Here is a 16,207-nt window from a genome sequence, read left to right as displayed (position 1 = left end):
ATCTTTTATTTAAGTCCAGTTCAATGTAGTTTCAACCACATTTTTAAAAACTAAATGCTGACGTCTGAAACATTTATGTTTGTATTGAATGTAGGCTACTTACTGTGCAGTTACTGCCGTTAATTTCAGATGGTTTATGGTTATGTTATTTTTCAATATCAAAGCCAGTTTGGCCTATTAAATACCAAATAAACATCTTGTTTATGCACACTTTCCTTCTTTTCTTGTTGTTACTTAAAGAAAAAAAAATCTGAAATCCGTATCGGATTTGCAAGTTTGCTTGTAAAAAAATCTGTATCGGAATCGGCCATGAAAAATCATGATCGATGCATCCCTAAAATGGCATTTCTCCTGACATGGTGTTGAAAAAAATTAAAGACTGAATGAATTAAAACTTTTCAATTAGGCTCCACTTTTAAAATAGTTCTCACCTAACAAATATATTTTTAAAAGCATTTATTAATCCTATTTGATGAAGAACATTCATGGAAAGATTATTTGCAATCGAAATCTTTTGTAACATAAGAATCTTTACTATTCATTTTTGATCAATTTAATTTATACTTGAATTGTATAATGTTTATACTAGTGATTACTGACCGTTCATTCTGCCACTGAAGCAGTGATGACCATTTTTGTGGATGCTCATGATACGAGTCCTTTTGTATAGAAGTGTGCAACAGCTATGTTGTGTTTTCCACAGATTATGATAGATGTGGATGACAGGAAACGATTGGAAAGAGTGCATTGATTTGGAGGCGTCCGTCTCCCGACAGGATACTATTTTGGTGCTCTGCGGCCACAGGAGATCTTTCCGGTAAGAGCTAATAATAAATCTCCCCTAGATGTCCACAATAGTCCTCTTGCCAGACCTCACTCATACGGTTTGCTCTGTGCAGATAACCACGACATCATCTCTATGAAGATGTACCAGCTGATGGTGGAGCACTCTCCTGAGGAGGACAACCAGGACTGGACGAAGATCGAGCCGAGTGTCAGTCTCCTCAAGTCGCCGAAAGGTAACAACACTGACCTATTCAAACTGTTAGCAGGAGGATTTTTATTCACATGCTTTTATGTTCACATCTTCTCCCACAAAACAGATAATATTGATGACCCGACAGGAAATTTCCGGAGCACGCCCCTCACTGGCTGGAAGGTGTTTCTGCTTCTGCTGTGCGCTCTGCTGATGGGAATTGTGGTTTGTGCGTTGTTGCGCCGTGGTATTTCAGAAGCGTCAAGAGAGGAACAAGAGGTTTTACTAAAAAAACTAGGATTTCAAAAGAACTCTGTAGGTGAAAGAAAAAAGCATTAATGTGAATTTTGAACGGCTGTGTACATGTGGGACTTGGAAAGGAATGCTGCTTTGATTCTAAAGAATGGGATTTGTGCTTCAATTAAACGATTTTTTTTTTGAAGTACGCATACATACTACACAGTAGTTCATTTTCAATTTTGTGTATACACTTTATACACTTGATTTAGCTTCATTCTCTAAATCGTGGTGGTTTTATTTTTTATGTTTTAACGCTTTATCTGTGTTTCTTTTCCATCCACGCATGTGTTTCTGCTCTGGAGTGCTGATGAAACTGTATGATTTACTTAAGAGGATTTTTAATGGACTGATGAAAGGTATCCTCTGAAATTGATCAAATCAATGTTAATATTTGAAGTTATTGCCCTTCTCTCTACAGGATAATGTTTGTGCCTTGTTTTTTAAACCATGGAGTTTTGAAAATATTGAACCATTGGTTATTTTATAACTGCAGTGTAACGAGTTCAGCCTTTTTTTTCATCTTTTTTTTTTTTTAAATCTTTGTTAATGTTTTGCGCGTCTGTTTGAAATTATCGCATTGCACTAATTAACAGCTGTTTCTGAAAGACGTTCACGTTTAAAATGGGCAGAGACTCTAAAAGTGTTTTTGGTGAGAAAATAAAGCAGTTATAAACAGTCGACTTGTTAATATAAGTTTTCATTGTTTTCATTTTTGTAGTACCTTTTTTTTTTTTATTTGTAAATTATTTGCACTTATGACCCAATTTACTTATATTAAACCAATAGTGTCCAAAAAAAAAAAACAAAATAAATAAATTCATGGACCAAAATAATTATTTCTCCTGCAAAATCTTTTAGTGTAATAAAAAAAGTGTCACAACAAGGTTTTGGAGAACGTGTCGATATTAGAAGAGTTACAAATTCATATAGTTTTCGAATACACATTGTGAAGCAGTATTAAGATGTATGTTTGTCTCAAGAAACTTCAGTTTCATCCCAAATATACTTTTGTGAGTAGAAATGTGAAACTATATAAACATCTTGCTAAAAAAAAATCTTAAACTGTAAAAAAAAACAAAAAAAAACATGGACTATGTGACTGTAAATGGAATATAAATGAGCATCTTCTCACACCTTAAACCGTCACTACTCAAATAACACATTAATACAAATTTGTATTTAATTATTAATTTCATTTTAAGTACTTAAGGAATTACACATGAATAACAAATACATTTGTTGCATGTCGTTAATGTTTGAATTGAACTTAAATATAGCTTGAAAACATACAAGCATATAATAATAAAAGAGTTACCGCAACAGGCTAAGTGTGTCGGGCAGTGAATAATTTTTCACTTTTGTCAACATTATTAGTCTTTATTATTAAAAACATGAAAGGCAGCTGCATGTCTAACATGCAACATTCACAAATGAACACATTTTTTTTGACATCCAAAACAAATTCATTTATTTATCATCTCTCTATCTTTTTTGCACAAGGATAGGTATATGTACAGTGTTGAGTAATCACCATGTAGGTAAACTGAAGAATCACACCTTTCTTCTTTCTGTCCTATATTAGTGGTGATTAGATTCACAGTTTTGGACTTCGCAGGGCTCGTCATTGATGTGCTCCATCCTGTCTTTTTTCATGACAGAAAGTTCCATGTTAGAGCCATATTGTTGTCCTCTAGGCTCTTAATAAAGCTCTCTGTGCATGCTAGAGTCAACAGACTGATGCCAAGCAAGCTAACTGAGCTGCTCATGACTGTCTTAAAATAAGTTTCACAGTATTTGCCAACCCTTTTCCCCATGATTGCTCACTGGATTCAGTCCGGTCTACTACTCGCCTGTCAAGAGAGCTGCTTTCATTTTGCCTTGACAGGACCTTAATAATCATGTTTTGGTGTTGGCCCGACATGATTAACATCGGTTTGTCCATGAGCTCTGAGCTCAGAGCCGCTAAGGTATTTCCTGCATCGGGTGGTGTTCAAAAGTCACAAAACCATAGCCATGAGACCATCTCTGCACACTTTAACAGAGCTGATGGGTCAGAATGGCTGGAATACTTTTGATGGATTTAACGACTTAAACACTGGTTAAATCAACATCTGGTTCAACATGTAGTGTCATGTTATGCAAGAATTCAAGTGGAAGTTGGCAAATAAAAGAACATAAGAAAATTAAAATCACAAATGATTCAGAGACTGACTGCTTGTGAACTTATTTCCAAGCATTTGCAAGATGATGCATGGTGAATTTTGAGTTTTAATACAGTAAATATAGTGCCAGTTTGTATTGTAATATTTATATTCAGATGTCTAGTCACTGAGATATTTCCTGCAAAATTACAGACATTTTGAAATACAATTTGTGTGAAGTAATTATCAGTGTGCTCACACGTCAAGGATTTCCTGCCTGAAAATGTGAATTAATTTTCAATTTAGCTTAATTTTTATATACTAGTCTTTTTTCAAGTGCAACAAAAAATGTTATAAACATTTTTTGAAAATATAGATTTTTAATCACTTTCTTTCATCCAGCCTAATGAAAATACTTAGCTTTTACAGTTTTACTTCCTGACTGACAGTCGAAAAATGCAATACTCACAGTAAAATAGGAAAATTAAAATAAATCAAATGCATTCTTAAACTCTTTGTGGCGCTCATCGTCACACATACATCTGCGAGATGTCTGCTAAAGATCTGGAAGCATCCTCCTCGTTTTACATAGGCTACATTCTAATTTGATGTGTGATAGGAAACGTCATATGGAGGTATCACAAATGAGCAAACACCACAGTGGCAAACACTCTAAAAAACACACTCATAGGACTATTTGGGGTTAATTCCTATAAACTTAAACCGTAACAGAGTTCAACCGTTCAAAACACATTCCTAAACGTTTATGAAGAATGTGAGCTCAAAGATAATGCGCATCTTATGTCGCCACTTGCTTGTGTAACGATTAGACGGGGCCATGATGAACTACAATCATATTAAAAATTTCAAAAGATTCTATTCACCCAGTTAAAAACTAACACTGACCACGAGCAACCGCGGGAACACACTTTCCCGCTTCTGATTGGAACGGTGGCCCGACGATGGGTTACGTGGCACTGGCGCTGCGCATGCGCAGTGAGCGTTTCACCTGCAGTGTCAAGATGGTGGCAATCAGAAATGCAGTTTACACTTTATTTGGTGTTGTTGTTAAACATTTACAACAGTTTTCGTGTCTGGCGTTGTATTTTCATATTCGGCGAGACTGAAAAGAAATGCTTCATAGAAGAAATACCGGATGAAACCATGATCATAGGTGAGTAGGAGAAACAAGAAGCCAACCCTGTAGTGCACGTTAATGTTTAGCCTAATGCTAAACTAGCAGGTTTGTCCAGTAACTTAGAGTTCACTCGTTAGCAACCAGCTTGACTTCAACTAGACAAAAATAAAGTTAAAAAGAGCTTTTTCTTGGCTTTACCATAAATTAGACAAATTAACATTTTAATAGACATTACCAGGCATACTGGACTGAGAAAGCAGATATATTAACTCATAAGCCTTTCTTAAACATTGAATAACGTTCTTAAGGCAATACCACAGTGATCCATCATGCTGGACTAGCTAAATTAGATGAAACTGTGAATTATGAAACAATCTGATGTTTAAATATACTGGATATAAAAGAGACATTATGTAGTGCAACACCAAGAGCATTTGACTCCTACTCTATAAATCTTACTATGCTAAGTGTGTTTGTGTCACTGGATTATTATGAAATGACTTCTGTTTCTTTCCTTCCAACGTTGTAAATCTTGACCAGGTAACTACCGAACCCAGCTCTATGACAAGCAGAAAGAAGAGTATTTGCCTGCAACTCAAGGACTGGGGATGTTTGTGGAAGTGAAAGATCCTGATGAGAAGGTGTGTTTGTAATAAAGGTTTTGTAATAAATGTGCAGTATGTTCTCATTTGCTTATCTTTTGTGTGTGTGCATGTGTGTTTCAGGTGATCCTGTCCCGCCAGTATGGATCTGAGGGCAGGTTTATCTTCACCTCACACACACCTGGAGAGCATCAGATCTGCTTGCACTCAAATTCCTCCAAATTTGCTCTGTTTGCTGGAGGCATGCTTGTGAGTTCCTTTTGTGCATCGCTTCTTCTAGTCTACTTCGACTTTATTTGTAAATATGCTTTGAGACAAGTAAAATATTGGAGAATACACTGCAAATTTATTTGACACAAACTTCCAAAAAAATATTGCATGGAACTGAATGTGTTAATCCATAAACTTTTTGAATAATTAAATTATATATATATATGAATTATTATTATAAAAAACACACATAGAAAACGTATCTAATTCAAGGAAAGTGTCTACTTTAGTTTTTCAAATAGTTTTTGTGAAAACAAAGTATGGTTCTACACATGTCTATGTAAAATAAAGCAACATACTTCTGATCTATATATATTAAAATATAAAGAAGGAGAGGTGATCATACTACATTTTATTACACTTTAATTTATTAAAAACTTGCTGATAAATGGGTAAAGCTTAGTGGTTTGAAGGATAGTGGTGAAGATTGGTAACATTTTTACAATAAGAATGAATTAGTTTGCTGCATTTAGGCTGCATTGTGACCTAATCTAACGATTCTTTCGCTAAACATGCCTGACAGTTTTTGAAATATGAGCTATTGTTACACTGAATGACATTTTAGTGGGTCACTGCTGTAAATCATGGTTAAAAGGTATGATGGTCCTTGTTTTTGCTTAGAAAAGTATTAAACACCGCACATTCTAATGAATGAAAAATGTAAATCTTTATTCAAACATAATTGGAGATATATAATTTATGGTGTAATGCACGATCTAATATTGACTGGCTACCTATTAAGAAAGCTTTCGCTTTTCAATATAGCGTGTTCACTTGGACATCCAAGTTGGCGAGCATGCAAACAACTACGCAGAAATCGCTGCCAAAGACAAGCTGACGGAGCTGCAGCTGAGAGTGCGACAGCTGATGGAGCAGGTGGATCAGATCCAGAAAGAGCAGAACTATCAGAGGGTATGAGAGTCGGCACCAGTGACTGAACATGGGGTTTTCTGTCATCTGTGCACTAGAGTGATCCCAATCTGAATCTCTTTCTTCTTTTAGTATCGTGAGGAGCGCTTCAGACAGACTAGCGAGAGCACCAATCAGAGAGTCCTGTGGTGGTCTATCGTCCAGACGCTGATCCTGGTGGCCCATCGGGTTTTGGCAAATGAGACATCTGAAGAGCTTCTTTGAGGCCAAGAAATTAGTATAGAACTGTATTTGAATTTTTTTTGTTGTTTTTTTTAAAGTTGTGCTTGTCAGTTGATACAGTACACACAACATTTTGAAGATGGCCTGCTTCATGTGTGGTCAAGACTGCTGAAAAGTCAACATGCTCTCAGTTCAGTTCCCTCCCTAAATGCCCCGTTTTTATCCTGCATTGACATTTGTTTTAAGCTGCTCGTTTCAGCGCCACACCCCATGTAATGTGAACCTAGTTTCTGTTCTGAAACGCATTACAGTTTGTTACTGTTTGGAGGGGATAGACACTCAGCAAAAGTAGTTTACTTGATGCATATTAATGCATAGTGGTTGCCTTACCATTTTTTTATAGCCCCATAACTTGCTAAAAGAATATTTGACGTGTTTCAGAAAGCTGATGAAGACATTATTAAACTGGGCTGCAAGCAGGATTTCTGTTTTTTTTCATAAATGATTTTGGATTATTTGCTGAAACAGTTAGAAAACAACGTTTATCCTGGTGGCAGGTGTAAATGTATTCTGTTGTTTGGTTATGCAGTAATTAGTATGATATTTAAAGTTTTGCTCTGAGTGAATGTTGCTTGGTGTTTAAATTTGTATTCTTTATACGATTGGTTAATGTTTTCTCTTCTGTACCCGTGTTTTATTTTTGGTTGAGCATCACTGCGGTCGAGAACACTCAAATCATGTTAGTATTAGGCCTCCTTCCCTTTTGATAGCTACAATTTGATATTGACCTCAGTGATTGTGTATAAATGTGTACGTTTATATATATACATAAATGGCAAAATGTAGTTATCAAAAGGTAAAATGTTTAATTCTGAGTATTTGGCACATTGAAATAAATAATATCAAAAGGTTTTGTATTTTCCATGAATGCTTAAATCCCTGTTATCTACTGTTTTTCTTAGTTTCCTTTAAAACTGTTGACATCTTGCACATAAATATGATCATATTTATCACACATTTTTTCCTGTTGTAAACTCCTCATGTTTGATTTCAATCATTTATTCACTCTTAAATTGATCTGCCCAGATTACACTGTAAATCTAAAAAGGTACCATGCCTTTTGTTACCAGAGCTGTGTCATAATGTTGTATTTAAAAAAAAAAAAAAGAAGACTGCATGTTGTTTTGTTTGGTTATTGTTTACTGCATTGCTTTGCCATCACTTTTGTATGGTTTTTCTTTGTCCTTTTTGTTTATAAGCAGCTACAGGGAAATGGGTTTAGTTTTTATGTAGGGACAAGGGAGGGAAAGATTTGTTGGTGAGAAATATACCCAATAATTGCACTCAGAAATAAAGGTTCCCAACCTCCCCAACGTTGTCTACATAATTGTTTGGGTAACATAAGAAATTTGAGGAATTAAAGTTACACACCATGGCCATATTGACTAATGATATGAAACATCTATTGCTGGTCATCATACAGTACATTACAAACATTTACTTAGTTCACACCACTTTTATTATGTCCTGCTATTACGTTTTAGTGAATCTTTAGACTACATTTTGAAGTCTGGGTGTTCTGTACAGAGCACAATTTTGGCTTTTTAGGGATATCAAATATTTGGAGGTTTGATCACAAACATTATCTCTCCTTGGTCTTTAAATATGACTGATATTGACAGAATTAACAAATTAGCTCTCTTAGGGAAATATGATCATGTTAAAAATAGCCTGAAACCTATAAAAACTGATTGGTGAAATAAAAAATGTCTGTCATTTCTATTTATTTTTCAAGTAACCTAGTCTTGGTGTCCTCTACAAAGGAAATAAAAAATAGGTAATACTGTATAAATAAAATAAAATACTGTATTTTACTGTATCTCTCTCCATTTGTTTAATATGCTCAAACCTATATGTAATAAATAATAATAATAAAATTTAAAAAAAAATATGGTTCTCAGGAGGATATCGTTAGACATAAAGATTTTAAACTTCAAACAAAAAATTAATTTGAGGTAAGATAATTATTTTACTAACTAGGCTATCAATGCAAAGAGCTATTGTGTTGTTATAGCTGAATTACTGAATTGTATTTCTTTTACTGTCTATGTGAATTACATCAGCATCGTCCGATTAGTGATCAACTCTTTTTTTTCGAATCTTTTCAGTGAATCGGTTGAATCGTATCACCTAGCTGGTCTACGAATTTTATTTACACCTGCAAAAACTTGCTTTATTCCGCTAATGAAGCTAATTATATTGTTTAAATACAAAGTTTATTTATTTTCTAAAAACATATTTAAGATGTCTTTTACAAACTTAAAACACGTGGAACTAAATTTAACCCTTTATTTGCGCAATATGTGCTTTGTGGCTACTATGAAGCTGTTATGATGCGTGCAATGTTCTATTGGAATTTGGAAAGTCGGTGACTGCGAAAGCGTAAAATAGTCATTGAATCATTTTAACCGGTTCACGAAAATAAACTATTCGAAAGAACCGATTCGTAGAAAAGAGTCGAACTTCTTATCACAATTTTTCGTTAGCGCAGTCATATTTGTAAATGCATTGTCTCATTGCACATTTATCACTACCCTTAGGTTACTTTTGCTTTATGCATATAACTGTATTAATATTTTTATGACCGTGTCTTTTAATGAATTGTACCGGCCAGGTCAGAATATCATAGGAACTTTATTCCCTACGTTGTTTCCAGAGGAGTATTTCAAAGACGGACGATTGCAGCCAGCGTGTGATTTTTCTCTCTTTTGTTACAGTATAAAACAAGCGGAAACTACAAAAGTATACATATTTGCGGCTTGTAAGTAACAATTCAGACGGATGTGTTGCTTTAAAATCATTACGTACCGCTACGAGTGACGTAACCATACAAAACAAGCACGAAATAGGGTTACTTACTATGAAAGAGATCATTCAAGCCGACCGCTAGGAAGAATGGGATTTAAAGTTGGAAGTCATTTGTGATGGAAAGAGCCAATAGACATTGTTGCAAATTGGAAATTAGATTTTAATATGTAGCTGACATCGTTTCAAACTCAAGTTTGCATCAGTGAAGTGTGACAGTGTTGCACAGAAAGGCAAGATGATGTACTCTTCACGGAGAAAACCTGTGCTGTATTTCAAAGATGATAGAAGGTAAACGCTTTCATCATAACATGCATATGAACACGTGACCACTAAGATGTGCGTTTTATCTCAATATGATCTTATTCCGATAGATGCATTGTTGTAAACATTTGAAAGTGGCTTGTAAAAGCTTGTGTGTGAATGAGGAATAATCTTCACTTTCCAGTGGTTCTTTTTTTCATGTGTTTCATAAGAGGTGAAAGTCAAAGGTTACAGAGACATGGAGAGGTTCAGTGAGTATATGATGGCATGTGATGATAAAAAGTGTGAAGAGTTTTAACCCTGAAAAGCCTGACATAAGAAATCATCTTGTTATAACCTGTTAACTGACACTGGTCCACTTGTTATTACATGTCTGTAACTGTAATATCTTAGTTTAAACCTAAAGCAGTCTTGACAAACTAAATATCATCTGGAAGCTTAAAGTCTAAAAATGTTTTGAATATAAAGAAAAACAATAGATTTTAAATTTTTGCTGCAGCTTGAACTATAACTCACTTTCTCACAGGATTCTTGCTGCATGTTTTTGTGTTTGTTGGAGGTTGAATTCAGATCAGATACTGACATACTGCCCATAACCCGTCTGAATGTGATGTCTGCTTCATTAATATTGTGAAAAGAATGAAAAAAAAATGTTTCTGATCACTCAGACCATATATGGAAATGTTGATGCCATTGTGTATTTACTGCTAATAGTTTCATAGTCATCTAGTGGAAAAGTTTGGTACTGCGCCCCAAACAAATTCTTACTGAAAGCTCGTTTTTTGAGATATCAACCTCAAATTTGGAACACAACTTGTTCAGATTTTTGGATTTGATTTTCTGGCAGTTTTAGAGTTTAACATGTTTTTTAAAATATATATATTTAATATAAATATGAATATTAAAATTTTGACATTTTTATATTTTCATAAATCAAAAAGATATTTTAGATTTAGTCCAAGAGCTTTCTGTCCCTCCATTGAAACTGTGTGCACGGTAAACTGTATAGTGTTTTTATTTTATTTTTCTAAAACATGTGGTATGAATAATCAAATAAACCTCAGTGGCATCAGTCCCAATAGAAATCAGAAATGTATGTGCATCTTGAAATATTACTAACAATAAGCCTATATGCTATTCTTATGTTTACCTCATAAAACAATCAGTAAAGATTTCTCAGCAAAAAGACATGTGCACCATGACCTGAAAGGGAGCATTGTTACAATTACACCCAAATGCCTTTTACTTGCTAAAAATGTTTAGACTATCAGTCGTTTGACAGAAAGATTATAGTACATTGTGTACAGCAGGTTTTTAAGGAACACTTTAATCATGTTGGTATTTTAGAGAGGCTTAAAAATAGGCTTTATGTATCAAATATGATACTGTAGGCTTTATAGAGTTAAGTCTGATTGAGCAAGACCAGTTGTTTACAGATGCACGAAGTCCTTGAAGACCAGCAATGGATGTTTGTAAACCTATGTGGCTAAATAATGTTTCTCATAATGTACTTCAAAGCCCTGTGAAATCATAGCTATAATGACATTTAGCAGACAGTATTTATCTTCTGGGAAAACTAACTTGAAATTATTGATGACTCATCCTGCACCCATTCGTTTTATCCAGTCAGATGCTCTCTAGAATATGAATGTCCCTCCCACTAATACTGCTTAAAGGTACAGTCCCATTAGGTCACAGTGTTGGAGAAATTTGTGAACACACTTCAATTCTGATTTATCCTGGCACTAACTCATGTTTTAAAGGGAAATGCATCAGTTGTGCACATCTGGCAATTTAACGGGGTCTTTAAAAAGTGTTTAAACTTAACAATAAGCTTGACCACTGTTTTTTTTTTTTTTTTCGTTTTAGGGAGTCTGTTGTTGTCCATTTATTCAGTGCTTGAAAGAAGTTATGTCAAGTTTACACAAATGTATTTATGCTTTCAGTTTTCTGTCGAGGAAATGCACCGTCTGGAAGCTCTTCGGGCTCTGCATGCTGTTTGTCTTGGGGTCTCTTCTTTTAGTGCAGCTGACTTGTTCAGGAGACATGAGCCAGACGGTTGGGTACAGTCACCTCCCTCACCAGCCCTGTCCCGCTGAGAGACCGTCTTCATCTGCTGATGACCCATCCTGGGGCCCTCACAAAATGGCCCTCATCGTACCATTCAGAGAGCGCTTTGAAGAACTGCTTATATTTGTCCCTTACATTCACACTTTCCTCAACAAAAAGAAAATACGGCATAAAATACTAATTATAAACCAACTGGATCACTTTCGGTGAGTAACCAGAGGCTTTTGGATTGTTGTAAATAAATGTAAGTTTCTTGCACATACTGATCGTTTGACTTCATAAGACCTCAGTAGACTCATTTTGTATTCCTTGATATGCTTTTTTAATTCTCAAATATGACATGCATTTTATGAATCACTTAAAATGAACGTAAATGAGTAAATTAACAGCAGATTTTCATTTTTGGGTGAACTAACCCTTTGAATTTCATAAAAGGTGTAATATAATACTTTTTACTGAAAGCGGTATCATAATTTGTACCCATGCTTTTCAGCTTCAATCGGGCCTCTCTTATTAACGTTGGGTTTATGGAAAGCGGTAATGACACGGACTACATTGCAATGCATGATGTGGACTTGTTGCCTCAAAATGAGGATCTGGACTATGGTTTCCCAAACGAGGGACCCTTCCATGTGGCCTCACCGGAGCTTCATCCCTTATATCATTATAAGACATATGTGGGAGGGATCCTGCTGCTCACCAAGAAACATTATCAGCTGGTAAGAAACCCCAGTACTTCTGAGTACTGATCACTGTTTCTGAAGAGAATTTGTTTGTAAGTTGAACTCTCTTGTCATTTCTTGTCTGGAGTGCAATGGGATGTCAAACCGCTTCTGGGGATGGGGAAGAGAAGATGATGAGTTTTTCAGGAGACTGAAAGCTGCTGATCTTAAGGTACACAGAAATGTTTGAAAATAATCTTATACTATATTTCTCATTCGATACATCATTTAGTTGTTACCATTCAAATATCTGCAGCTTTTTAGGCCAACGGGTATTACTACAGGAACTAAAACATTTCGACACATCCATGATCCAGCCTGGAGGAAGAGAGATCAGAAGCGGATCGCTGCACAGAAGCAGGTAGAAAAACTGTACTTTTAAAATATATATATATACCTCATGTGAAAATCAACAGTGTTAACAGATTATAGTTATGCATTAATTGTGTGATAAATGTCCCTTCCTCAAAAAAAGATTTCAATTTTGCTTATCTGAAATCTTTTGAAGCCATTTAGCAAACAAACATAAACTGTGGTTGCATATTTATTGTTTTTTTATTTTACAAGCTAAATTGTTTATTGTTATTGATTATCAGTAATATTAATAATAAGTTAATCTAAAATAAAAACAATATAATACATGACTACCAGTGTGAGCGTGATTTCTGAAGGATTGTGTGACACTGAAGACTGGAGAAATGATGCTGAGAATTCACAGAAATAAATGAGGTTTTAAAATATATTCAAATAAAAAGTTATTTTAAATTGTGATTTTTCACCATATTTCTGTTTATCGTAAGAGACTTCTTTCAGAAAACATGTTAAAAACCTAATCGACCACAAAACGGTAGTCTATACAGTTTTTGAGCATTTTTGCTCACTACGTAACCCCCATATTTCAGTTAGGTTTATTTTTTGGTTTTTACAACTTTTTGTTATAATTGTAGAATTTTGGAAAACAGTACTAATACAAGGTAGATCTGTCCACTCCAAAATATTAGTAAATTTCAGTTTACCAAACAAAGCCAGATGTTTTCTTGTTTCGATCTGTGGATCTCTATCTCATCATGACACAATGTCGTCATGCAGACCCCTGTCCTAATGTCTAGATTAATATCTACATGTGTTTTAGGAGCAGTTTAAGGTGGATCCAGAGGGTGGCCTGACTAACGTCCGCTACAAGGTGGAGTCCAGACAGGAAGTGACCATCAGTGGAGCTCCGTGTACGGTCATCAACACCTTTCTAGAGTGTGACGTCAGCCTGACCCCATGGTGCCAGTCCAGCTAATGTACTGAAGCAGGACCCATGAAGCCAGAATGAGATGCATTGTCCTTCTGTGACTGGTGCACTTTAAAAAATCACCCTGATCGGCTGACCAAAAGAACTTGAAGATGTGACTGTGGGGAGAGAACTGTTTTCTAAGTTTTATTTTTATAGGACAGTGTGGTTGGCTTCATCCATGATGAAGAACACTGCCTCATTTTTTAACTAAACTATGGCCAAATGTCAGGTACTGCACTGAGTTTGCATCATCAACATTTCGAGTACGAGCATCCAAATGTCCGATTTAATGATGAGTTTTATAATCTTAAAAGGTGGCGTGTTTCTCTTACTGCAATTGTGAGTATTTGCTCAGCCGTGTCTTGACAGAATTTTTTTTTTTTTTTGCTTGAATTCTAAGTCATGTCTTGAAAAGGACAATATTATGTATATTAAATTTATTTAGGGAGAACTTAGATTGTATTTGCACATTATTCAGTATTTATATGAAAACAAAGGTTTCCTAATTTCAGTCATTGTATTTTGTCCCATGTTTCAGATGCATGGAGTGCTGTTACAAGTTCTACTCACAGGATTATACATAGATCTTATGACCTGGAGGCATGAAGCTGTATGCAAACATCTTCCAGTCAAATGTTAATAAAATTCGGACTCAACATACTTTTTTTATTGGCAATGTCTGAAATTAAACTGGGAATCAGTAATCTGTCCAAACTAAGTTCTTGTGCCTGTGGCAACAAACTGCTGTGTTAATGCACAGAACATGTTTGACACATAATAAAGAGAATATGACTCCATTGTAATCACTGTGTCTTTATTAAAAAACATGTTATTACTTCACATTCACCTGCAGAGCAATGTCAATCACGCTGTTATGCGTGCAGTCTACACAGCTGATTGTTCCCATTCATTTGGGGAGTATTTCACATGAAAAAATAAAAATAAAATTCGAGTTATATGTGTGTATATGCAATTAGTACATAAATGAGCTCCACAATGCTGTGATGTTAATGAAGTTTACGATGCTGTTTTTTAACGAGATGTTGCTTAATTAAATTTTATGCAAATGAATGGCCATTGAAACTAAAATTTGGAAGTTCAAATTTGCGAGCACCATAGAAGTCCATTATATGGAGATAATTCCTGAAACGTTTTCCTCAAAAAACATAATTTCTTTACAACTGAAGAAAGAAGGACATCTTGGATGACAAGGGGGTGAGTGCATTATCTGTAAACTTTTGTTCTGGAAGTGAACTACACTCTAAAAAACGCTGGGTTGTTTTTTCAACCCAACTGCTGGGTTGAGGCCGTTGGATAGGACTTTGGGATGTTTTAACCCAAGTTTGGGTTGAAAATAACTCTCTTTTTTAACCCAGCGGTCTGGGTTGAGGACGCGGACGTGAAGGAGAGCACGCACGTCACGTCAAAATCGTACGTCTCCAGTGCGAGCAGCCGCCATTTTCTCAGCGTGATAGAAGCGAGAAGCGAGTGAAAGACTATGGTAAGTAAATATTCAAAATGTAAAGTTATCTTTTATTGTTTACCCGGTTGTATGTAAGGCGGAAGGTTTTATGAAAGGCGGAAACAAAGGAGCTTAACGTTATATATATATATATTAAAAAAACGGACGCGGTTTTCGCCTCAGACACGGAGGTCTTAACTGCCTCATGTAACATTACTGAACGGAGGATGTACTTTTGATATAACGTCTGTGAATGTATTTTGTCATATTTACATAAGATTTTACATTATCTGTACTTTTTGAGGCGTTAACAGACGGTTATGGTCACGGTTACGCTCATGTGAATTTGTCTTTTTTTTCGCGGTTAAACTGAATGTATGTTTGTCTCCTAAAGGAAACGGCATTGTGTATTAAAGACTAGCATAATTATTTTGAGGCTGTTGAAGTGGTTACTGTTAAAAGTATGTTTTACATGTAATATTTCAGACTTGTCGAGCTTGTGTCTTCATTGTCCTCGCGCTGAGAGTTAAAGACACAGAAGCTGTTTGTGTGAGGAGTCACAGACCTGTGTGAGGATGAGGAGGAGGTGTTCTTCTGAAGAGAGGGACAGACGGTTTAAGGAGAGTAAACTTCAGAATAACATCAAGTTATCTTTATTTTTACTAAGACTAAAATAATGTGTGTGTTGTTTTAGATGTTGAAATCCAGAGACAAGATAACTTCATTCTTTTGAGACTGATGTAAGTTAAATTATTATTACTTTTTTTTTTAGAAAATTAATGTTTCTGTTGTGTCCTGCCTGTTAACTTCACATTTTGATGCAAAAACAGTGTGATTTTATATATGTATGTATGTATGTATGTATATGTTAATATTTTATTGAAACCATTGATGTCCCTCTTTGCAGAACTCAAACTAACTGGAGTTAAGGACACACAAGTCTGCTTGTGTGAGGAAGTGGTTTTCTCCGCTTCTTCTGAAGACAGGGAAAGATAGTTTAAGGCAAGTAAACTTCATAATTTC

General features: G+C 35.3%; 2 protein-coding genes and 1 pseudogene across 3 annotated transcripts; all 3 read left to right on the top strand.

Annotated features, from left to right (window-relative positions):
• The first annotated feature begins 703 nt into the window (after positions 1 to 703).
• Positions 704 to 1,265, top strand: LOC113089581 (vesicular integral-membrane protein VIP36-like; annotated as a pseudogene).
• Positions 1,266 to 4,455: 3,190 nt separating this feature from the next.
• On the top strand, positions 4,456 to 6,912 carry LOC113089578 (transmembrane emp24 domain-containing protein 9-like). Its single transcript, XM_026256054.1, has 5 exons — positions 4,456 to 4,591; positions 5,096 to 5,196; positions 5,281 to 5,406; positions 6,193 to 6,339; positions 6,430 to 6,912. Exons 1-5 carry the CDS (start codon positions 4,456 to 4,458, stop codon positions 6,559 to 6,561), a joined length of 642 nt encoding a protein of 213 aa, XP_026111839.1. The 3' UTR covers positions 6,562 to 6,912.
• A 2,291-nt stretch (positions 6,913 to 9,203) lies between these two features.
• On the top strand, positions 9,204 to 14,444 carry LOC113089580 (beta-1,4-galactosyltransferase 7-like). Of its 2 annotated transcripts, XM_026256057.1 has the most exons (7): positions 9,204 to 9,675; positions 9,861 to 9,899; positions 11,595 to 11,924; positions 12,212 to 12,437; positions 12,529 to 12,612; positions 12,697 to 12,801; positions 13,573 to 14,444. In XM_026256057.1, the coding sequence occupies exons 1-7, from the start codon at positions 9,623 to 9,625 to the stop codon at positions 13,726 to 13,728; spliced, it is 993 nt and encodes a 330-aa protein (XP_026111842.1). In that variant the 5' UTR covers positions 9,204 to 9,622; the 3' UTR covers positions 13,729 to 14,444. The 2 variants fall into 2 exon arrangements, with proteins under 2 accessions (XP_026111842.1, XP_026111841.1); XM_026256056.1 differs by lacking the exon at positions 9,861 to 9,899 and having other exon boundaries at positions 9,212 to 9,675; positions 13,573 to 14,435.
• Positions 14,445 to 16,207: the final 1,763 nt, after the last annotated feature.

Source organism: Carassius auratus, unplaced genomic scaffold (genome assembly GCF_003368295.1).
Source record: "Carassius auratus strain Wakin unplaced genomic scaffold, ASM336829v1 scaf_tig00050330, whole genome shotgun sequence".
NCBI lineage: Eukaryota > Metazoa > Chordata > Actinopteri > Cypriniformes > Cyprinidae > Carassius > Carassius auratus.
Note: the sequence above shows the minus strand (reverse complement) of the source record. Positions and strands in the feature narration are given on the sequence as shown.

What these genes read in the sequence shown, in the direction of transcription:
- LOC113089578 (XM_026256054.1), top strand. Translation starts at nt 4,456, where the DNA reads ATGCAGTTTACACTTTATTTGGTGTTGTTGTTAAACATTTACAACAGT. An exon ending in TGAAAGATCCTGATGAGAAG is followed by an intron (nt 5,197 to 5,280) that starts GTGTGTTTGTAA and finishes TGTGTGTTTCAG; the next exon opens with GTGATCCTGTCCCGCCAGTA. An exon ending in AAGAGCAGAACTATCAGAGG is followed by an intron (nt 6,340 to 6,429) that starts GTATGAGAGTCG and finishes TTCTTCTTTTAG; the next exon opens with TATCGTGAGGAGCGCTTCAG.
- LOC113089580 (XM_026256057.1), top strand. Translation starts at nt 9,623, where the DNA reads ATGATGTACTCTTCACGGAGAAAACCTGTGCTGTATTTCAAAGATGAT. An exon ending in AACCAACTGGATCACTTTCG is followed by an intron (nt 11,925 to 12,211) that starts GTGAGTAACCAG and finishes CATGCTTTTCAG; the next exon opens with CTTCAATCGGGCCTCTCTTA. An exon ending in TGAAAGCTGCTGATCTTAAG is followed by an intron (nt 12,613 to 12,696) that starts GTACACAGAAAT and finishes AAATATCTGCAG; the next exon opens with CTTTTTAGGCCAACGGGTAT.